The following is a 20,168-nucleotide window of genomic DNA, read 5'->3' on the forward strand; positions in this document are numbered from 1 at the left end:
TGCTGCTGCTGTGGATCAAATATGCAGGAAAGTTGAATAAAGGTGAAAGACACACAGGTAGAGCAAAAATTCAAATTTAGTTTATTAGTTCAATGGCATTGAGACCGTAAAATGATTGTTTCTTAAATAGTTGCAATGAACATACGGAACAGTATGAACATTCAGAATGAAAGTACATGGAATCGACATCTTTTAATCATAATTCACCTTCAACATAGGCCAACAGTGGTGTTTAAACCTGTGTTCAAGTGCAAGCGTTCAGCCCTGATCCTAATGGATTTCTGACATCATCATGCCAAAGAGATGATACTGCTAATGTCATCAATCGATGTTTGCTCAAACTAATAGTTGTTCAAGTGAATTCAGAGCAGAAGGTGAGGAGAACTGTGGCCTGAGGGGTTTTGTGTTTTCTGTAAATCAGACGGTTTCACTGCAGCATATGTTCCCAGATTCACATCAAATGAAAGAAAAGAGGGACGCTCAAGACAGCGAGTCTTTGTGATGCGTGAACATAAAGTGACATTAAATCGGGCTCCTCGCTTCATATTGCAAATGTATAGCCTAAATCTGCTACATCTTTGCTATTTCACAGTAAATATCATTGCATCAGCCACTGGTTGCACAATAGAAAGTCTTTTGTTGTTGATTTTAAATAGAGCATTCTTTCCTAAACGTGTTTCCATCACAGACTCTCATTTGGAGCAAAGTTCTGACACGTCACACTTCTTCATCAAGCAGTTTTCAAATGTACACAGAGCTCAACAGATCTTGTTCGTGTCTGCTGTGTTTTCTGACGCTCGCTCACAAAGTCCTCAATGAAGAAAATAAACCACAGTTCAAGAGAAAACATTGAACACAAATGTTCACACAGTGCTCAGTACAGAGTTCAACTTTCTTTTTTTGTCTTTGGACAGCAGTGACGTAAAAATTACTTTTTTCTCATTTAAAGATAAAAACTGTGGAATCTCACAAAATGGTCAAGAAATGTCCGAGCCAACATTTTCACTCCAAATTATTACGACCACAATGCATAAAAACAAATCTTATCCTGTATTGCAGTAGTAAGAATGCACTTCTCCCACGATTCTGCCACAAACCTATCTAAATGTCCAACAAAAGAGGCTCTTTTCATGCAATATATATATATATATGTTTACGGTGGTTACGGAATAATAAGCCGGACATTTCATCGTGTGATGAACTCAAATTCACCTTCAGTTGAGTACCATTAGGGTTTTTTCTTTAAGTAACAGGTATTCTGGACAGTTGCTCTCATACGGCAGTTAAGTGCTAATTTTAGCTCGCTCGCTCGCTCTCTCTCTCTCTCATACTCACTCAATTTCTATCCCATTTGGATTCACACACAATGTTTCACCTGATTGGCCTTCCATTCACACCTTGGTGTCCGGAAACTTGAAAGGTGGTGTCAGCTACACAAGGAGAAATATATTGGAATTCTGTCTGAGCCAAGACAGGACAATGCCAATAACATACCAAATATAACAACGTGAAAGAATACACATCAAAATCACATTACAACATGTGACGGTGCGAGTGAAATGGATTTCGATCCTCTTTGGATAATTTGGTTAGAAATAATACAAAACAATGACAAACAATAGTAATGAATGAGTGGAGAATGAATGAAGATGTGCAACACAGTCACAAAGCAAATCAGCAAAGCGTACGATTCTGTCCACAACAAGAACAAAACGGACACCATTTAAGAGTGACAACCGCATCACAATCGAAGGACATTCATTCGGTCTGTTTGACAGAAGTGCCTCCTGAATTTGGGAGTAACTTGGCTGGAGACGAACAGGTCAGAACGTGTACTTGTCTTTAGCAGATTTCATGTAAAAAACACCGACCGGATTCTTCAGGACTGAATTTGGTTGGAGAATGCGGTTGTGACTTGTGTGAGACGACCACATTGATCTGCATAGTGTACGTGCCCTTTGAGACGAGACGAGACGAACATCAAAACAAAACAGCAAATATCATCTCATCCACTGAACCAACATTTGTGAGTAAATCAAGTTTCATAAACGTCCGATACATTTCACAAGAAACATACAGCTGTTCTCCAGCTTCAGTGCTGGTGTATTCACCTCATCATATTCTCGTTTCACAGTTAGGCTAAATAAAAAATGACCACATCGTATTTTTGTTTACCAAAATATTTAGTTTCAATCTCCTGCAGTGTGGAGTGAAGCAAAGAAGAAAAGATTACATGAAAACACATTTACTACGTGATGCCACAGTTACAAATCTAGAAGTTTTTTGATCATCGTAATCAATCTCTTCCCATAAGAGAGACATCAGAAAGGGAATACAATGTTCTGTCGGGGCTTAATTCTAAAAAACACCACACATTTCAAATGCAAATGTAAACGGGCACCAGTCTCTCATCCTCAGATCTGCAAACGCGTGCTAAGACAGAAGGAAGCACTGGATGTAAACTGACATGATCTTCTGGAAAAGAGAAGGACGGCAGGGGGAATGATCCAGCGATGGGAGAAAAGTGATCTAGTGCTACAGGGTTCGTCGCATTCGTGATGATGAACGCATGTAAACATGAGAAACCGTGTTGGTATTGCTGCTGCAGTTTGGGGATCGACTCGTTTCTAAGAAAGTTCTGTTGACACGTCCGTCTACACGAAGAAATGCTACAAGTGTTCCAGCGACCCGGCAGGAGTTCGGCGGTTATGACACGAGGAAGCGGACCGTAATGATGTAGAAAACAGGGAAGCTTTCTGAGGCGATTCTGATGGTGATGGAAGAGTTAGAGAAGGCTGATTATACGCCGCTCGTCGGTGGGTTAGACGGAAAGGGAAGGTGCAGATTTGGGGTTCTCTGAGAGGGAAACGCAGGCAGGAGCGGGGACGGGAGAGTAGTCTTGCCCTGAGGGAGGCTACACATCACAGTGAGAAGGCACGGGGCACTAGAGTTCACGGGACGCAGGGTTGATTCGGGACGGCAGGCGGGATCGGATCAGAATATGGTGGTCTCGTACTTGGTGCTACTCGAGGGTCTGGAGGAGTCTCGGGGTTCGAAGAGCCAACTGGTGCTGCCCGACGACTGCAGGTCCATTTCGGGCTCCAGAAGATCCATGTGACGCTGGAGGAGGAGCGGAGAGTAAGACTGCAGGAGAGAAGGCAGCCAACGGAACATCACCACACGTGAGGAGACTGACCGTATGTCTGACAACACTCATGTCTGCTGTCTTGAGTTCTTCTACTCAGAACATACTTCGTTCTTAAGCCCAATTTTTACTTCTGTGTCGGACCTACACTGTGAAAAAAATCCGTAAAAAAAACGGAAAGTTCTGTAAACTGGAAAAACAGAAATATACCGTAAAAACATATTTTTCCGTAAAATTATAGAATATAAGGATATTTCAATTGTTTTCCCCATTTTTCTTGTAAATGTGTCGTCTTGTTCTGTAATTTTATAGTTTTTGAGCGTATTTCAAAAATAAACTGTAAAAAAAGAAATATTGTTTAAAAAAAACCTGACATTTTCTGGCAGCTGGGCGCCAGAAATAAACTGTAAAATAACGAGTTTACAAATTTTGCCTGTTTTTCTTGTAAATTTGCAGTCTTTTTCTGTCATTTTATGGTTTTTGGCCGCATTAAAAAAACATATAAATCTGTAAAAAACTGTAAAACAATTTTTTTACACATGACGTGGAAAATCTGTAAAGTTATAGGATATAAAGATATATATAAAAATTTTCCCCATTTTTCTTGTAAATGTGTTGTCTTTTTCTGTAATTTTATAGTTTTTACTGTATTTAAAAAATATAAAAGAAAATGTCTTTTTTTACAGTTTGAGGTGCCAGAAATAAACTGTAAAATAATGGGTTTTCCCTGTTAATTTTGCCTGTTTGTCTTGTAAATTTGCAGTCTTTTCTGTAATTTTACGGTTTTTGGCCTTATTTATAAAAACATAAAAATCTCTAAAAAAACAGTAAACATTTTTTTTAAATATTCTGTAAAAAAATAACGGAAAATATTCTGTAAAATTATTTTTTTTACAGTGTACGCAGGTCTGATGCAGAAATAAAAATCACCCTTAACCGATACAACTGTTACTGCCACTGCACTTAGACAGCTGCACAAAAATGTATTGCCAATCATTATGAAAATGTTTAAAATTTCATTTAATAACCCTTTTTACCAATTGCAATGTATCTGACAAGATGACAGTCAATGAAGAGAATCTGTGACATACAAATCTAATGATCTTTAATCATAAAGTTCAGTCATATTTCACCCCCACAAAAAAAAAGAAATTCTATTGCGCAGAGAAAATAAAGCCTTATTTTAACAACATGTATTAAAATCTGTTTTTAAATGTAAAACATGAATAAAATAAATATTCATAATGACATTATATTAATAGAGAATAGAATCGAATAGATTTATAAAATATTTAAATGCATTATAAAACTGTTTAATACCTTAAATATTATAAAACTCCATGAAACATATCATTTCATTTCATTTGATTTTGTGGTGAATTATGACCGGCTCTGTTACATTTCCTTATTTAATAAATAAAGTCAGACATCCTCAGGAACATCACCGTTTTAAGTTTGTGACCTGTTGCTAGCGTCAACCAAAGATGTGCATGAGTGGAAAATGTGTGGATAACAGTGAACGTTGAAAACAGAACAGGAAAATTAGTCAAGTGAAAAGGTGGCAGGGTAGAGAAACTGAAGAATGAGAGAGAGAGAGAGAGAGAGAGAGAGCAGAACCTGAACTCCAGGGCTGAGGGAGGGCAGCGGGAGGTAGGAGGGGCGGTGGGCGGAGCACGTGTGACAGTAACAGCAACGGGATTCAAGCACAGGTGCACCCTGAGAAGGACACATAGAAAACTGAAGACATTTAGGAGGTGACCCATCTATCCGGACTGGTGATGACGACGGCCTAAAGGGCTCATTCACCCAAAATCACACTCGCTTTCATATGTCAAACCATATCATCCTCAATCCATAGTCACGCGTCAACAATTACACCAGCACGTGATGAGTGAAACCCTTTGACTTTTGGGTGAGGCGTTCCCTTTAGAGCCTCCTTATAAATAACAGAACGACGAGGATCTACACAAACAGTCAAGACTTTAGCTGATCAAACCAGAGAAAATGTGCAACGGTTTAACTTCGCAATCAATGAGAATAACATCAAATCACTATAGGCCTTACAGTAGATGACATATTTAGACAAGAAACGAGGATTAAATGAAGCTAAAGCATGTACTGTGTTTATATTGATTTATGAAAACACTGAGCTGCAGCGGACAGCAGATTTCATTCGCCAGCAACTTAAACAAGGTTGGGAAGGATGCATTTATATATATATATACTGTATATAGTATATACATAAAGAGTTTGGTTCCAAAATGAAAAAAAATCATTGTGCATTCCAATTCACATCAATCAAACTGCATTTGGTTTGTTTTGATTTAAGCCGTAATAACTCCAAAACACAATGATGACATACTAAAAAACAACAACGGAGTTATCGCTTTCTGGAAACAAACTCTTCATACAGTATATACACTGCAGCTGACAGACCATTTCTCATCAACTGTGTGATCTCCTTCTGTTCCACAGATCAAGTCAGAAGGTAAAGGATGGCAGAATTTTCATTTTTGGATGAACTCATCCTTTAACACTGTACGTGCTTCATCTTTATTTCATAGCATCATATATTTCCGAGGCCAGTTGATCGGTCATACTCACTGGCGCGCGGCGTGTGCTGCTACGGGATTGAGACGTGGGTCGACTGCTCTTGGCTTCTAGATTTTCTGTGACTGGACCTGCATAGGAACTGTGCCGCCGGGACTTCTGCGCCTGTAAAGCCATCTGATAGGCCACCTCGAAAGCCTGTCCCAGAGTCAGAATGATCTCATACGTCTGCGTCTGCGTGAACAACAGCCATTGCTTCAATGAATCCTTACATCATATGCATGACGTGTGTGTTCTTGATGGATAACTGAACACGTACCACTTCTACTGTAGTGAAGACATGACAGAAGTGATGACTAGACTTCAGATCTTTTGTGATGTAGGCGAATGTGCAGAGGTCATCAGGATCCTGTGCGGCACACGAGATGTTCTGGATCTCGTGCTCGGCCACTTTAGCCTGAAAAACATCACGAGCCCGTCACCATCTCCAAAAACACTGAGAGCATTACAACACAACAATCTTCAGGACAACAAACAAACGTAAAACCAGAAACCAGAAATGATTTGTTTTGCATTGTAAATCAACGTTTATTTGGTCATGCTGTGTATCCGCAGTTTGCTTATTGCTGCTTTAATGGCCTAAAACTATCATAAATGATTCATTAACAAACATATTTATAAAATAAAACACTGGTTATGATTTGATGGTTACCTTGGTGGCGGCATCAACAAACTTGACTCCTCTGTATGTGATGTGCAGAACGATGACGGGACCTTTCCGGTGATCTTTAGATTTCTGAAGAACATCATAGTGAAAACAGATCAGTGCGTTCATCTCTGCACAAACTCAACAACGGCATATTGACTCAAACATACCCGTATTCTAGTACACGCCTCCTGCGTAGACTCGATCCCTCGGAGATCTCGAATGATCACAGAGCCCAAATACTGAACAGAGTTACAAATACAACAAAAGCCATTCAGAATGAGAAAAGAAGTTGTTGTGCAATACACCAACAACACATATACTGAAACATATAGCGTGAACACTAGATAAACATCTGTCAATGCTTATTATTTTTAGACTCCACCGCAAGATTCCCATTTTAAAAATATGAATGGTTCGAAAGAGCTTCTCAATGTTTTATGCTGTGCTTATTAATGGAGCTCTTTAAAAACCACTGAATATTATTGAATATTTATGACATAAAGCTCTTTACAATCAATTTCATTTAATTTAATCCACAGCCGTTTACACCACTTGTGTGATTTCGACTGCTTTTATCTTCTAAATGTGAAGCACCGTAGTTCATAGATCTCTTTAACACATTCATACTAAAAACGTCAAAAATATGGAGGGTTACTCCTAAACCTACACTGTAAAAACACCTGTAAACCGGAAAAACAGAAATATACCGTAAAATGTGTTTTTTCTGTAAAATGATACAATATAAGGAAATATATTAAATCGATTTCTCTGTTTTCTTGTAAATTTGTTGTCTTGTTGTGTAATTTTATAGATTTTGACCGTATTTAAAAAATGAACTAAAAAAAAGAAATCTTGTCAAAAAAACTGAAATTTTCTGGAAGCTGGGGCGCCAGAAATAAACGTTTTCCCTGTAAATTTACATTTTCTCCCTGTTCTTCTTGTAAATTTGCGGTCTTTTTCTGTCATTTCTTACCGTATTTCAAAAAATAAATAAAAAAATCCGTAAGAAAACATAAGTTCCGTTTTTTTACATTTTACGTGGAAAATCTGTAAAAAAAAATAACAGTAAATTTAAAATAAATTTACAGTGTAACCTAAATTTCAGAATTAAAGCCTTATGCACATTCAATATTTAAGATTATTAGTCTTGATTATTAGCGTGTCTGTGGGATATTTCAATTTAGATTTCTTTTATGTTCTTATAAAGTGAGATGTTTGTGTGCAGAAGGAGTCTTACAACAGATTACACAAAAGAAACTGAAAAACAATGGAGACAGTCCAAATCCTCCACGATGCTCAATCCCAGCGCACATCATCCTCTGTATTCAGTCAGAATAAGAAAAGCATCACTCACTCGGGCCTCATAGACACACGACTCTGTGATGAGTTTGTCAGGATGATGGTGCCAGGTGGACACAGTGGTGTATGTGGCGGATTGACTGGACGGACGGAGACTGAAGCGAGACTGACGATCTGCATGCCGATCCTAAAGGGAACAAACACGACCACATGTGAACTCTGAGTCCCGCAAACCAGGGCACAATGTTTTTAATAAAACACTACTAATGGTTTTGATTCTATGAAACAGCAATATAATAAAACTTCAACTTATAAATATACTTTCATCAGTGGACCTTGCATAGAGAAAAACTTGCAATAATACCATGTATCTTAATATCGTATACTGCCTTTTATTTTTCCCTTTTTAATTATGATGTATGTAAAGCTGCTTTAAGAAAATTGTGAAAAGCGCTTTATAAATAAAATTCAATTCAATATATATATATATATATATCAATTATATATGTAAGGGATAATCGTTTATACCATGGTTATTTGCCAAGTTTAAGCTTTTATGGATGTTTACAGTGTCATTTTAGATCAAACAGGTGAAAATGAGGGTTATTTTGTCAGTTAATTTTAAACGCAATCAAACTGACTGGAGCTACCCGTGCGTTAAAGGTTTTTAACGCACACCTTCCAGCCAATCAGAATCCAGTATTCAAACAGACCATGGTTTAACTAAAGTAATTCTATAAATAGTTGTTGTATAACAGTTTTCTTCATAATATTCCAATGTACATTGATTTATCGCAGATTGATGACTTTATTCCGTCTGATATCATGCAAACTGAGCCGAGATAATGTTTCTAAACCATTTGAGTTAGTTATAATGACACTACCTGCCTGTATTTTCCCCACATAGCTTATTGACTTCATCTAAATTATTCAACATACACGTGTCTTCAAAAACATATAAATGATTTATGTGCTGTGACTACAAACATCAGGAATCTGTTACTGTGACTGAGCAAACATACTTATTTCTCAAAAATATCCCATAACAATGACACACAAGCTGTTAAAGAGCATACAGAAACATAAAGAGTACAGATATACTTTCATGAAATACTTTACAGCAGGGGTCTTCAACTACTTTTCTTTGAAGGTCAGATTCCAAAAGCATAAATAGGATGCTGGCCCGTTTATTTTGACCATATCATCATTTCTTCTGTTATTTTGAATGTCTGTTGTTGCTTTTGTTGCTCTTGTTACTTATAGGTCATATATTAAAACATGCGCACATATATTATATTAAAACATGCGCACATATATTATATTAAAACATGCGCACATATATTATATTAAAACATGCGCACATATATTATATTAAAACATGCGCACATATATTATATTAAAACATGCGCACATATATTATATTAAAACATGCGCACATATATTATATTAAAACATGCGCACATATATTATATTAAAACATGCGCACATATATTATATTAAAACATGCGCACATATATTATATTAAAACATGCGCACATATATTATATTAAAACATGCGCACATATATTATATTAAAACATGCGCACATATATTATATTAAAACATGCGCACATATATTATATTAAAACATGCGCACATATATTATATTAAAACATGCGCACATATATTATATTAAAACATGCGCACATATATTATATTAAAACATGCGCACATATATTATATTAAAACATGCGCACATATATTATATTAAAACATGCGCACATATATTATATTAAAACATGCGCACATATATTATATTAAAACATGCGCACATATATTATATTAAAACATGCGCACATATATTATATTAAAACATGCGCACATATATTATATTAAAACATGCGCACATATATTATATTAAAACATGCGCACATATATTATATTAAAACATGCGCACATATATTATATTAAAACATGCGCACATATATTATATTAAAACATGCGCACATATATTATATTAAAACATGCGCACATATATTATATTAAAACATGCGCACATATATTATATTAAAACATGCGCACATATATTATATTAAAACATGCGCACATATATTATATTAAAACATGCGCACATATATTATATTAAAACATGCGCACATATATTATATTAAAACATGCGCACATATATTATATTAAAACATGCGCACATATATTATATTAAAACATGCGCACATATATTATATTAAAACATGCGCACATATATTATATTAAAACATGCGCACATATATTATATTAAAACATGCGCACATATATTATATTAAAACATGCGCACATATATTATATTAAAACATGCGCACATATATTATATTAAAACATGCGCACATATATTATATTAAAACATGCGCACATATATTATATTAAAACATGCGCACATATATTATATTAAAACATGCGCACATATATTATATTAAAACATGCGCACATATATTATATTAAAACATGCGCACATATATTATATTAAAACATGCGCACATATATTATATTAAAACATGCGCACATATATTATATTAAAACATGCGCACATATATTATATTAAAACATGCGCACATATATTATATTAAAACATGCGCACATATATTATATTAAAACATGCGCACATATATTATATTAAAACATGCGCACATATATTATATTAAAACATGCGCACATATATTATATTAAAACATGCGCACATATATTAAATTAAAACACGCGCACATATATTATATTAAAACACGCGCACATATATTACATTAAACATATATTATATTAAAACATGCGCACATATATTGCTTCCAGTATTTGTGCCTTTTTATTATATTTACTTAAAAGGGATATTGTTGTTATAACGTTAGTTTACCCCAAAATTGAATTGCTGTTCATTTACTCTCCCCAGCGTGCGCAAACCGACTGCCTGTGGCTGTGGATTGCCGATTATAACGTTGTAAATAACATTACGTTTCTTGGACATCACGAGAGCTACTGAACGCACCAATACACCTTAAAGATCTTCATATATACAGTACAGTATTTGTGTGAAATAGTGATGAGCAAGAAAAAGGTGATTGGTCAGAGAGAGAGAGAGTGATGTCACAGCTGATACTCACGTGTGATCGTGATCTTTCACCGAATGAGCGGAGTGAGATGGTGCCGTCCTGATCCAGCGCTCGACTCTTTCGGCCCGACTCACCCAGAGGAAGCAGCATGTCCATCGATCGGCTGGTGTACGAGTCTAGTAAACCCAGTGATGATGTGTTCTGAGACAACAGATCCTGAATCTGAGAGAAACACATCGTACACGTTTTGTTTTTGTGTGTTTAACGTGAGAAACGTCGGTTGCACTTGATGTTACAGTGCGTGTGCCGTGTACTTACCTAATAAAGTGCTGGGTAGTATAAGGTAACTACATGGTATAAGTTTAGGTTTAGGGGTAGGTTCGGGGTTAGTACCTAGTCATTACATCTACGGTAATAAGTGCACAGTAGGTACATGGGAAACAGGACTGTAAAATAAAGTATAACATCCGTCACCTTGAGCTGGGAAAAGCGGTTGGACTTTGAAGGGGCTTCTTCATACGGACGCTCCGCTATTGAGGCGATGATTCTTTTTCTGTGACCCAGCAGACCGATTTTTAACACCTGCGTAGAGAAAACATTCTGGATTTCATCGTGGATTTCTAGTATAAGAAGACACAGAGATTGTTGAGCGCTCTTACATTGACGATTTCAAGTTCCCACAGGTTCTTCACACAGTCCAGAGTTCTGTAACCGCTGGACAAAAAGTTGTGCAGATATTCTCCAAGACCCAGAGTTTCCAACCATGAAGACAGAGACGTGCTGCCATCACATCCCAGCGCTTTCACCTAACGACACAATACATGAAAAGAAAAACATGCTTTTGTGAACAAATTTCAGGCAGAAGGTTAAAATCATTGCAAAAAAATGTTCTTGTGAGAGAAGCCTCTCTATCGCCATCTCTGTTCAAAACATCAAACTGCAAGTTACTTTGTCTTTAAGTGTATTAAACTCGCATTCAATATCAAACCAGACAGCTCTCGTTTTAAATCATTATTATAAACTTGAATCAGAATAGTAAGACAATACTGATCAACACTGATCTTTTACATACACTCTCAAATAATGGCATACAGTAGACAACAAACCATTATGGGTTGTGTGGTTCCAGAAAGAAGCTTTAATACCTGCAGAACCTTTCTGTTGCACTAAAGATGTCTTCAGACTATAAAAAGAAGCAAATTTGATTTAAAAGGTTCTTTGGAAAACAAAGTTCTCCCATAACATAACTGTGAGGATTAGAACCCTCCTTAGAACCTCTTGCTCTTGCTAACTGACTTGTGTTTATGTTCGTTTGATTGAAGATGTCTAACACAAATACTGTATGTAGTGACTATATGAACATTTCTGCTGGATGTGACTGTACCTTTGGAAAGCTTTTAGCCGCATGAAGGATTTTCTTCCGGTGACCTGGATCTGTGATGCCAAGTTCACGAAGATCTTCATCTTCCATTACGTTACTCCCCTAAACAACATTCACATCGTTTTCTTAAATTCACAGATCTAAGTAGTGTTGAATAATAGACATTGATCATTTTCTTAGTATTTTCATCTTATTTTTGCCTAATTTGAGTATATTTTACTACAAAATCCAAACTCTTAAAACAAGAAAAACTATCTGACAATTTAATGTTTACGTCTGAATTAAGTTTATTTTTTACAACATTGGCAGATTTTTCTCTTGTTTTAAGCATAAACTCACGTATTTTTCTCAGAAAACAATACTTCATATTTAATAAATGCATCTTGATTAAAAATGTTTAGATTTATCCTGAAAACAAGACAAACATACTGCGTGAGAAAATGCTTTGTTGACATTTGTCAAATGTCTTTGTTCCAGTTTTAGAAGGTTAAACAGACTCGTTTCTTTCATCATTTACTCACCCTCATGTCATTTTAAACCTGTATTACTTTCTTTCTTCTCCAAAACACAAAATAAGATATTTTGAAGAACAACACTGAACTCCATTGACTTCCATTGCATGAACGCAAAACCACATTTCTCAAAATATCTTCTTTTGTGTTTCACAGAAGAAAGACTCGCATACAGATTCACAACTACATGAGGGAGAATAAATGATGACAGAAGACAAGATTTTTCTTCTTATTTCTACATTATATACAGTCTATATATCTATATATGAAGAATTTGGTTCCAAAATGAGATCAAACGTTTTTTTTTTCAAAAAATCATGTTTTTTTATTATGTTCTTGTGGCAAGGGGGGCGTGGTCTCATGTTTTTATTGTGTTTTATTGTGTTAGTAAGCTGTATTTTTGGAGTTATTATGGCTTAAATCAAAACAAACCAACTGCAGTTAAATTGATATTAATTGGAATGCACAATAAAAAACAAGATTTGAGTTATCTCATTTTGGAACCAAACTCTTCATATGGAGGAGTGGGTTGAATGAGCAACATCATCTTTATGTCTTGAATTGTGTACGCCTCGTCCCCAGGCTTGACGGGACTAGCGTGTTGATCAATGATGCTCTTTCCGACACTCACCATGAAGCGCAGGTCATCGAAGCCGTTGAGCACCAGTCTGCTCTCGTACTGAGGGAAGCCCACGTGTTCCAGCCACTCCCCCACCGACTGCTCCAGCACGCGGCTCCCCGCTGCATCTGTCGACAGAGGAGGGCGCTTCAGCAGCGAGAAACCGTTCAGCCGATAGCAGCGGCACTCGGAGGCCGAGATGTGGCATTGCCACATCATCTTCGGCCAGCAGAGCTGAGGACAGCAGCAACAACAGCAGCAAGGCAGTGTCCAGGCTCACACCACAGGCCTTCGCTCGCAGCACGGCCCCCACCACAGAGAAACACACCAAACAAGCGACGGGACGAGGCGAGGGTCAGGCTGAACGCCGGTGTGGAGGTAGACCTTTAAAGAACGGAGTCAAGTACGGGAGACGGTTCAACACGAGGCGGCAACGTCAACTTTCGTGTATTTGATGCACGGCCGCACAGCTGTTCAACAGAAGCTTTTGGCTTGAAGACAGAATTCTGAGATGCTACGAGAAGGTCGCAAGGAAGCGCTCCCCGCATTACTCTACACGCTCACTGTCACAACGTGAGGCCTAATACAAGAAAATCTGCTATCCTGGAAAAGAAGCACAACAATGAGTTCACTACGAGAGACCCTCAAACCCGACCGGACCCCATCTCGTCTTCCTGCCCAGATGTTGAGCGTGTCAGAGAGTGTCCCGCTAATCCATCCACGGCTGCTCTTTCCAAGCTCAGAAGCACCTCGCCGGGTTAACATACCAGAACAGAGAGAACCATGGAAGCGAGACGAAGCTAAGCCTTCATCCAACGGAAATAAAGCAAGAAATCCCTTCGCAGCCCAACCCACCGCTCCGGTTCCTAAGGGTCCCGTGTCCCCCGATTAGGCAGCGCTCCGGTCACGGTAATCCACAAACCGCCGGTCCTCCCGACCTCACGCGCTAGCATACCAGAATGGAGCGCGCCATCAAAGCGAGGAGAAGCCGAGCCCGGATCCAGCAGGAGCTCCGACGACGCAGAACGCATAACCCCGTGAGAAAGCCCTGTTGATGGCTCCAGCGCCCGGCTCCGGTCTCTCCGTTCTTCTAGCAGACGTTCCTAAGGGTCTTGCGCTCGGGGGCAAGGTTTGCTGCATCCCTGATCCAGGAACGCACAGTCACAGCGGCAGCTCACAAAGCACAACATCCAGATGACATACAGCTCCTCCAGAAAGCCATCACGTCGCCTTCACACTAGCGCCTCGCACATCGCATTCACCGTCTCTCTCTCTCTTTCCTCTTGGATTGCTCTGATTCTCATTGACAGAATCTCTATAAGATCTGCAGCGCTGCCATATGCTGTCTGACGCTGAGAGCCGCTGCACGGCATATACGCTCCGTTCCTTTCCTAAATCCCCCTCCCTCCTGTCTCTCTGCCTCTCTTTCTGTCTCAAACACACACACACACACACACACACACGCACACACACACACACACACACACTACACACACACTCAACACAACACCCCACAACCACAACACATCGCACACCAATTCACAAACACCCACGCAGCCACATCACGCACACTCACTCAACCACCCCACGCGCACGCACACACCAACGACGCGACAACACGCCGCACCACGCCACGCACCCGACCACACATCACACACACACACACACACACACACACACACACACACACACTCTCTCTCGCTCTCTCTCTCTCTGTGGCGATCAATCCCCCCTCTCTCTCTCTCTCTCTCTCTGCCCCTCTATTTTTTCCCCGCTCCCCATACTGATTAAAATTGCACGCAGGCTCCCTGATCTTGTTGGTGCAGAAAGGACACCATCAGAGGAAAGAGCAGCGGAGAGACAAACCCCGATCACACGCTACTGTGCCAGGATCAGTGGGAGAAGACAGAAATGGAGAAAACACACAGGTCCCACCGTCTCACCCCCCATCATCTGCACTTAAACCCCTCCAGAGCCTCCATGAAAAACTCAATCGCAAGCCTCATACCGCGGTAAATCATCAGAGGAATTAAATTCATGAACGTGTCACCGTGCGTTTGAGGAGGGGGGGGGCGCGCGTTAAACGTTAAGTCAGCGGAACCCACGCCAGCGCTCACCTTCCCATCGCAGGAATTTGGAATCCTGACGTTTGTCTGTCGTATCTGCATTTTCACATCATAGCGCGGTGTCATTCGGGCATGCGTGCGTTTGTTAAGGGCATGATCTGCATGCGGCTGAGAGAATCATATGAGCTGCACATTATTCACATCTATAAACACATTCAATTCAAGTCGGGATGTACAGTACATCCACACAGCCGCAGGCCTTCAGCAACCTGTGCAACCACATGAACCTACAGAGAAATGACTGCTGGATTTGGGACTCAGAAACAACAGCGAAACATACCGTGGCATTACCGAGGTTTTTGTATATACATATCGTCATTTGGTTGATGAGCACAAATCAAATGTGTTTCTGCTGCACGAATTCACACAAAAATGTGAACCAGTAAGTAGGTCAGTTTTTTCTTCATTCTTTTCTTCTTTCTTAGTTTTGCTTCATGAGTTTAGACAGGCAGACAGCTGGTGAACGTTCTCTTCACATGATAATACTATTTCTGTCATGACAACTCTCGGAGGGTTTAGCATGGTAGTGTGCATGACATATAAATGTATTTGGTCTTGGCGGAATAGATCTGCTACCATGCTGATGCTGCGGCGGAACAAGTACACTCAACTCAACTCAACTTTATTTATATAGCGCTTTTACAATTTTCATTGTTACAAAGCAGCTGCACATGAGACACATTGACTACAAGCAAAACAATCAAAGTTGTACCTGCAAAAACAAGAAAAGGTTGAAAACACAGAAGACAGACACACCCACACACAAAACACTCCACACACACAACAGCACAACACATGGCACAGACACAGAGACAACCCCACATTGTGAGAAAGTTATGCTCGATGACATCGGGATGTGCACGGCACGACGCACACACACACACACACACACACACACACACACACACACACACACACACACACACAACACACACACGCACATGTACGTACACAGACAAGTACGCACACACACACACGCTCAGTGAGAGCACACATTTAGGATATTTAGGATAAAGGAGAGAGAAGCACAGGTCAAATATAACAGATAATAAATTCCTATATGCAATATTAATTAAGTAAAACTTTAAGATTCTAAAGCAGCCCCCCCGGCCAGGCAAATAGTGCAAAAACAGTATGCAAACGGTGGCGAGGAACCCAAAACTCTAATCGAGAAAAAAAACCTCAGGAGAACCCAGGCCCAACCAGGGGATTCCAGTTCCCCTCTGGCAAAAGTACAGAGACTTTCTAAAGCCAATACATCAACAAAATGCTGCTGTGTGCATGTAACATGCATGAGTAAACCCTGTATGCGTCCATGATCACCTTGTAGCAGATCTATACTAGTGGAGCTGGGGAAGGAGGAGGGTTTCTGTAACGCGCCGCACTGCTACGACAATCACTAGCCGAGATTTAAAGAGTACATAACATGAGATCATGAAAATGACATTTCATGCAGTGTGTGATGTTGGCGTGTTTGAAAGTAAGCAGTCTGCCAAGTTGTAAATCCGAAGGTGAATGAATAACAGAGTTATTGGCTTGGAAAAAAGGGAGTCGACTCTGAATCACGCAAACGAGTCGTCCCTAGCCACCAACCGCCGCAGATTTATGTCACTACATATAGTCCCCGCCTACATTTAGCTAGGACTGCCTGCGAAAACGTCACTCTTCTCCCCAAACACTGTAGCTCCAGAGCCACATTCACTGCAGACCAATCACAGCAGACTAGACCATCTGACCAATCACATCAGACTTGGCTAGCGGAAAAGAGGGGATTAGACAGATGAATCGCAGAACGAATCATTTGAGAGTCAGTCAAGAAGTGAGATGACAATAATAACTGACTATTATTATGAAATAATAATGTTTTTACATCTTCTATGTACATAAATTTGGTCACTCCATAAACCAAAGTAGGACCTTAAACATCACTAGTTATGTACTCTTGTGGCTGCTGATACAGAGGAACCAATCAGCGGTGCGTGTGGTAAAGTTATTATGTCAGATTGGGTTAGACTATAGGACTGCGCCATCTAGAGTTTCATGCCAGAACTTTCTCTGTCATTAAAGGGACAGTTCATCCAAAAATGAAAAATCTGTCATCATTTACTCACCCTCATGTCATTTCAAACCTGTATAAATGTCTTTGTTCTGATGAACACAGAGAAAGATATTTGGAAGAATGTTAGCAATTTTCAGTTCTGGGACATCATCCACGACCATAGTAGGAAAAAAAATTGTATTTTTTGTTCTTTTTAACACATAATGAGATATTCTGAAGAATTTAGGAAAACAAAGAGTTCTCGGGCACTCTTCTTGGTTCTCTTCCTGCTATGGTAGTCTATGATGTCCCGGAACTGAAAATGACTAACATTCTTCCAAATATCTTTCTTTGTGTTCATCGGAACAAAGTAATTTATACAGGTATGAAATGACATGAGCGTGAGTAAATGATGACAGAATTTTCATTTTTGGATGAACTGTCCCTTTAATATTTCCACCTGATCTCGGTTCATCGAGTTTATAAACCGCTCATGGGCCGGAATTCTCATCACGTTAAACATTTGTCATTAAAGGGGTCACATGACACGGCTAAAAGGAATATTATGGTTTGTTTTAGATGTAATGTAATGTGTCTACAGGATTTAAGGTTGATAAACGCTGTATTTTCCACACACCGCGCATGTTTGTATCTCCTCTTTGCTCCGCCTCTCGTTTCAGGCAGGTCTGGGTGAGCATTCGCTTTTACATAGAATGACTCTTTTGTTCCCACACTTTCATTTCTGCAATCATACGTGTCTAATACATGCATGAGTGACTTATAACACACCAAAGACACAGAAGAACACGTGTTCACGCCATATGACCCCTTTAACAGCAAACGTGTCATCACATGCAGACTCCCGTGAGAGTTTTGAGGAACAAAAGCATCACTAGATTCTCTCTGCATGACGTGTCTCTCTATTCAAATATAGTGCGCTCGCTCCATATATAGTTACTATCATGGGAGACACGACGCAAGAGGAAAAAGATCAAGTCCTCATTATTGAGTATCATTGAGATGGATCTCATCACAGCCTCCGGTACACAATCAACGGCTGGAAACTGAGAGTTTGTGCTGTAGAAAATGAAACAGCTGTGAGATGATTCAGCTGAAGCTTTGTGAAAATACACTGTCTGTCCATCCTAATGGAAGAAGTTTACATCTATTCAATTCATCTGTTATTCCCGGATGTTTCTTCATTATTCAGTTCGACCCGTCCATTTCAGAAACATCTTTTAGTTTTGTGATGAAAAAACATTTCATTTAAGTGACCCTGTACTTTTGACCGGTTTGAGCAAATACTGTACATAAAATCACATTTATTCTCATTATTTATTTATAATATTCATTATTTCTGTTCTTCTTGGTTCATGTTATTCTCGTATAACTTTAGCAGCCCTGCTTTAAAAGATATACATTTTACTTTGAGTTTACAGTGGTTCTCATCTCACCTTCCACAGCCGCTTGAAGATTCTTGGAGATCTGGAAGCCGGCAATTTGAGTCATGATCTTTTCAATTTAAGAGAAAACAACAAGAACAACATGGTTAGAAAATGAAATTAAATATTTAATTGGCTATAATCTGCCACGACAGTTTATTCCTCAATGGATTTGTTAGAAATGATTTTCATTCATAATTCATGTCTGTTGTCTGTTGTTTGCCAAGACCCTGTGTTTCTGAATTCAGACGAGCTGAAATGTTGGAAATATTTTCACCTGTAATTTAACAAAGACACCCATGAAACTATTGTCATCTTTGAGTTTAAAAACATCAATGTAAGGATAATGTTCATAGTAAAAGAAAATGAAGGGATAAAAAAGTCCTTTCCTCGCTCAGAGATAACTCGTCTTCAACCAATGGACTTTCAGGAGAGGACGGGAATAGAAAAACGTTGTTTTTTTAATGTAATATTTAAAGTCATAAAACTCATGTGATGTGCGCTCGTGGCATAAAGCCTCAGGATTCATTAAGAAGTCAGATGGCACGCTCCATACAGACCTTCACATCTCCCACTCGCAAGTAACCTACATACTAACTCTTCACTTCGCATCTATCCATTATACAAGACACATTACATCATCATCATCATCACACTGTCCCAACACCACAGACCTTCCAGAATCCCCCCCAACCCATCGCTCATGTGTTCAAAACTCACGTAAAACATAAATGACACTGTTTAAATGCATTCAGAATGACCTCATCTGGCTATACATGAGCACAGTCTAGTGTTCATTTAGACATCAGAGAGAGAGAGAGAGAATTCTTGTGTCCATCGCCTCGAGCCACAGAATTTCAAGGCTTCTGAAAACGGTTCATGAAAGTAATAAAGAAACATCACACAACACCCAACCTAATGAGTGAGCATAAAGAAGACAACACCTTGAGAAAACGTGAAGGAGGAATAAAGATTTCATAGAGCCCTGTCTCCTGTGCCGTGTGCCAGAACTGTAACTACATTACAGGCCTTCAATATACAGTAATGGACCGACCGCAAAACTCTGCTGACACCACAGAGAGAGAGACAGAGACAGAGACAGAGAGAGAGAGAGACAGAGAGAGAGAGAGAGAGAGAGAGAGAGAGAGAGAGACTTTATGGAGATGCAGATTTCATTTTCCAACAGGACTTGGCACCTGCACACAGTGCCAAAGCTACCAGTACCTGGTTTAAGGACCATGGTATCCCTGTTCTTAATTGGCCAGCAAACTCG

General features: G+C 39.2%; 1 protein-coding gene across 6 annotated transcripts; it reads right to left on the reverse strand.

Moving 5' to 3' along the window:
- Nucleotides 1-64: 64 nt before the first annotated feature.
- On the reverse strand, nt 65-20,004 carry anks1ab (ankyrin repeat and sterile alpha motif domain containing 1Ab). 6 transcript variants are annotated; one of them, XM_057338567.1, is made up of 13 exons: nt 18,908-20,004; nt 13,302-13,417; nt 12,162-12,260; nt 11,437-11,583; nt 11,252-11,359; nt 10,829-10,999; nt 7,759-7,890; nt 6,572-6,643; nt 6,408-6,491; nt 6,015-6,152; nt 5,750-5,929; nt 4,763-4,861; nt 65-3,144 (listed from the first exon to the last, which is right to left on the reverse strand). In XM_057338567.1, exons 1-13 carry the CDS (start codon nt 18,960-18,962, stop codon nt 2,995-2,997), a joined length of 1,551 nt encoding a protein of 516 aa, XP_057194550.1. In that variant the 5' UTR covers nt 18,963-20,004; the 3' UTR covers nt 65-2,994. The 6 variants fall into 6 exon arrangements, with proteins under 6 accessions (XP_057194550.1, XP_057194554.1, XP_057194553.1 ...); XM_057338571.1 differs by lacking the exon at nt 18,908-20,004 and having other exon boundaries at nt 65-811; nt 1,376-1,430; nt 13,302-14,756; XM_057338570.1 differs by lacking the exon at nt 18,908-20,004 and having other exon boundaries at nt 65-1,430; nt 13,302-14,756.
- Between the last annotated feature and the right edge of the window lie 164 nt (nt 20,005-20,168).

Source organism: Triplophysa rosa, linkage group LG7, assembly GCF_024868665.1.
Source record: "Triplophysa rosa linkage group LG7, Trosa_1v2, whole genome shotgun sequence".
Lineage (NCBI taxonomy): Eukaryota > Metazoa > Chordata > Actinopteri > Cypriniformes > Nemacheilidae > Triplophysa > Triplophysa rosa.

Coding starts and splice junctions, on each gene's coding strand:
- anks1ab (XM_057338565.1), bottom strand. CDS start 13,508: ATGATGTGGCAATGCCACATCTCGGCCTCCGAGTGCCGCTGCTATCGG. Junction 6,492..6,571: donor AGGCGTGTACTAGAATACGG/GTATGTTTGAGT, acceptor GATGTTCTTCAG/AAATCTAAAGATCACCGGAA. Junction 5,930..6,014: donor TCTTCACTACAGTAGAAGTG/GTACGTGTTCAG, acceptor TTGTTCACGCAG/ACGCAGACGTATGAGATCAT.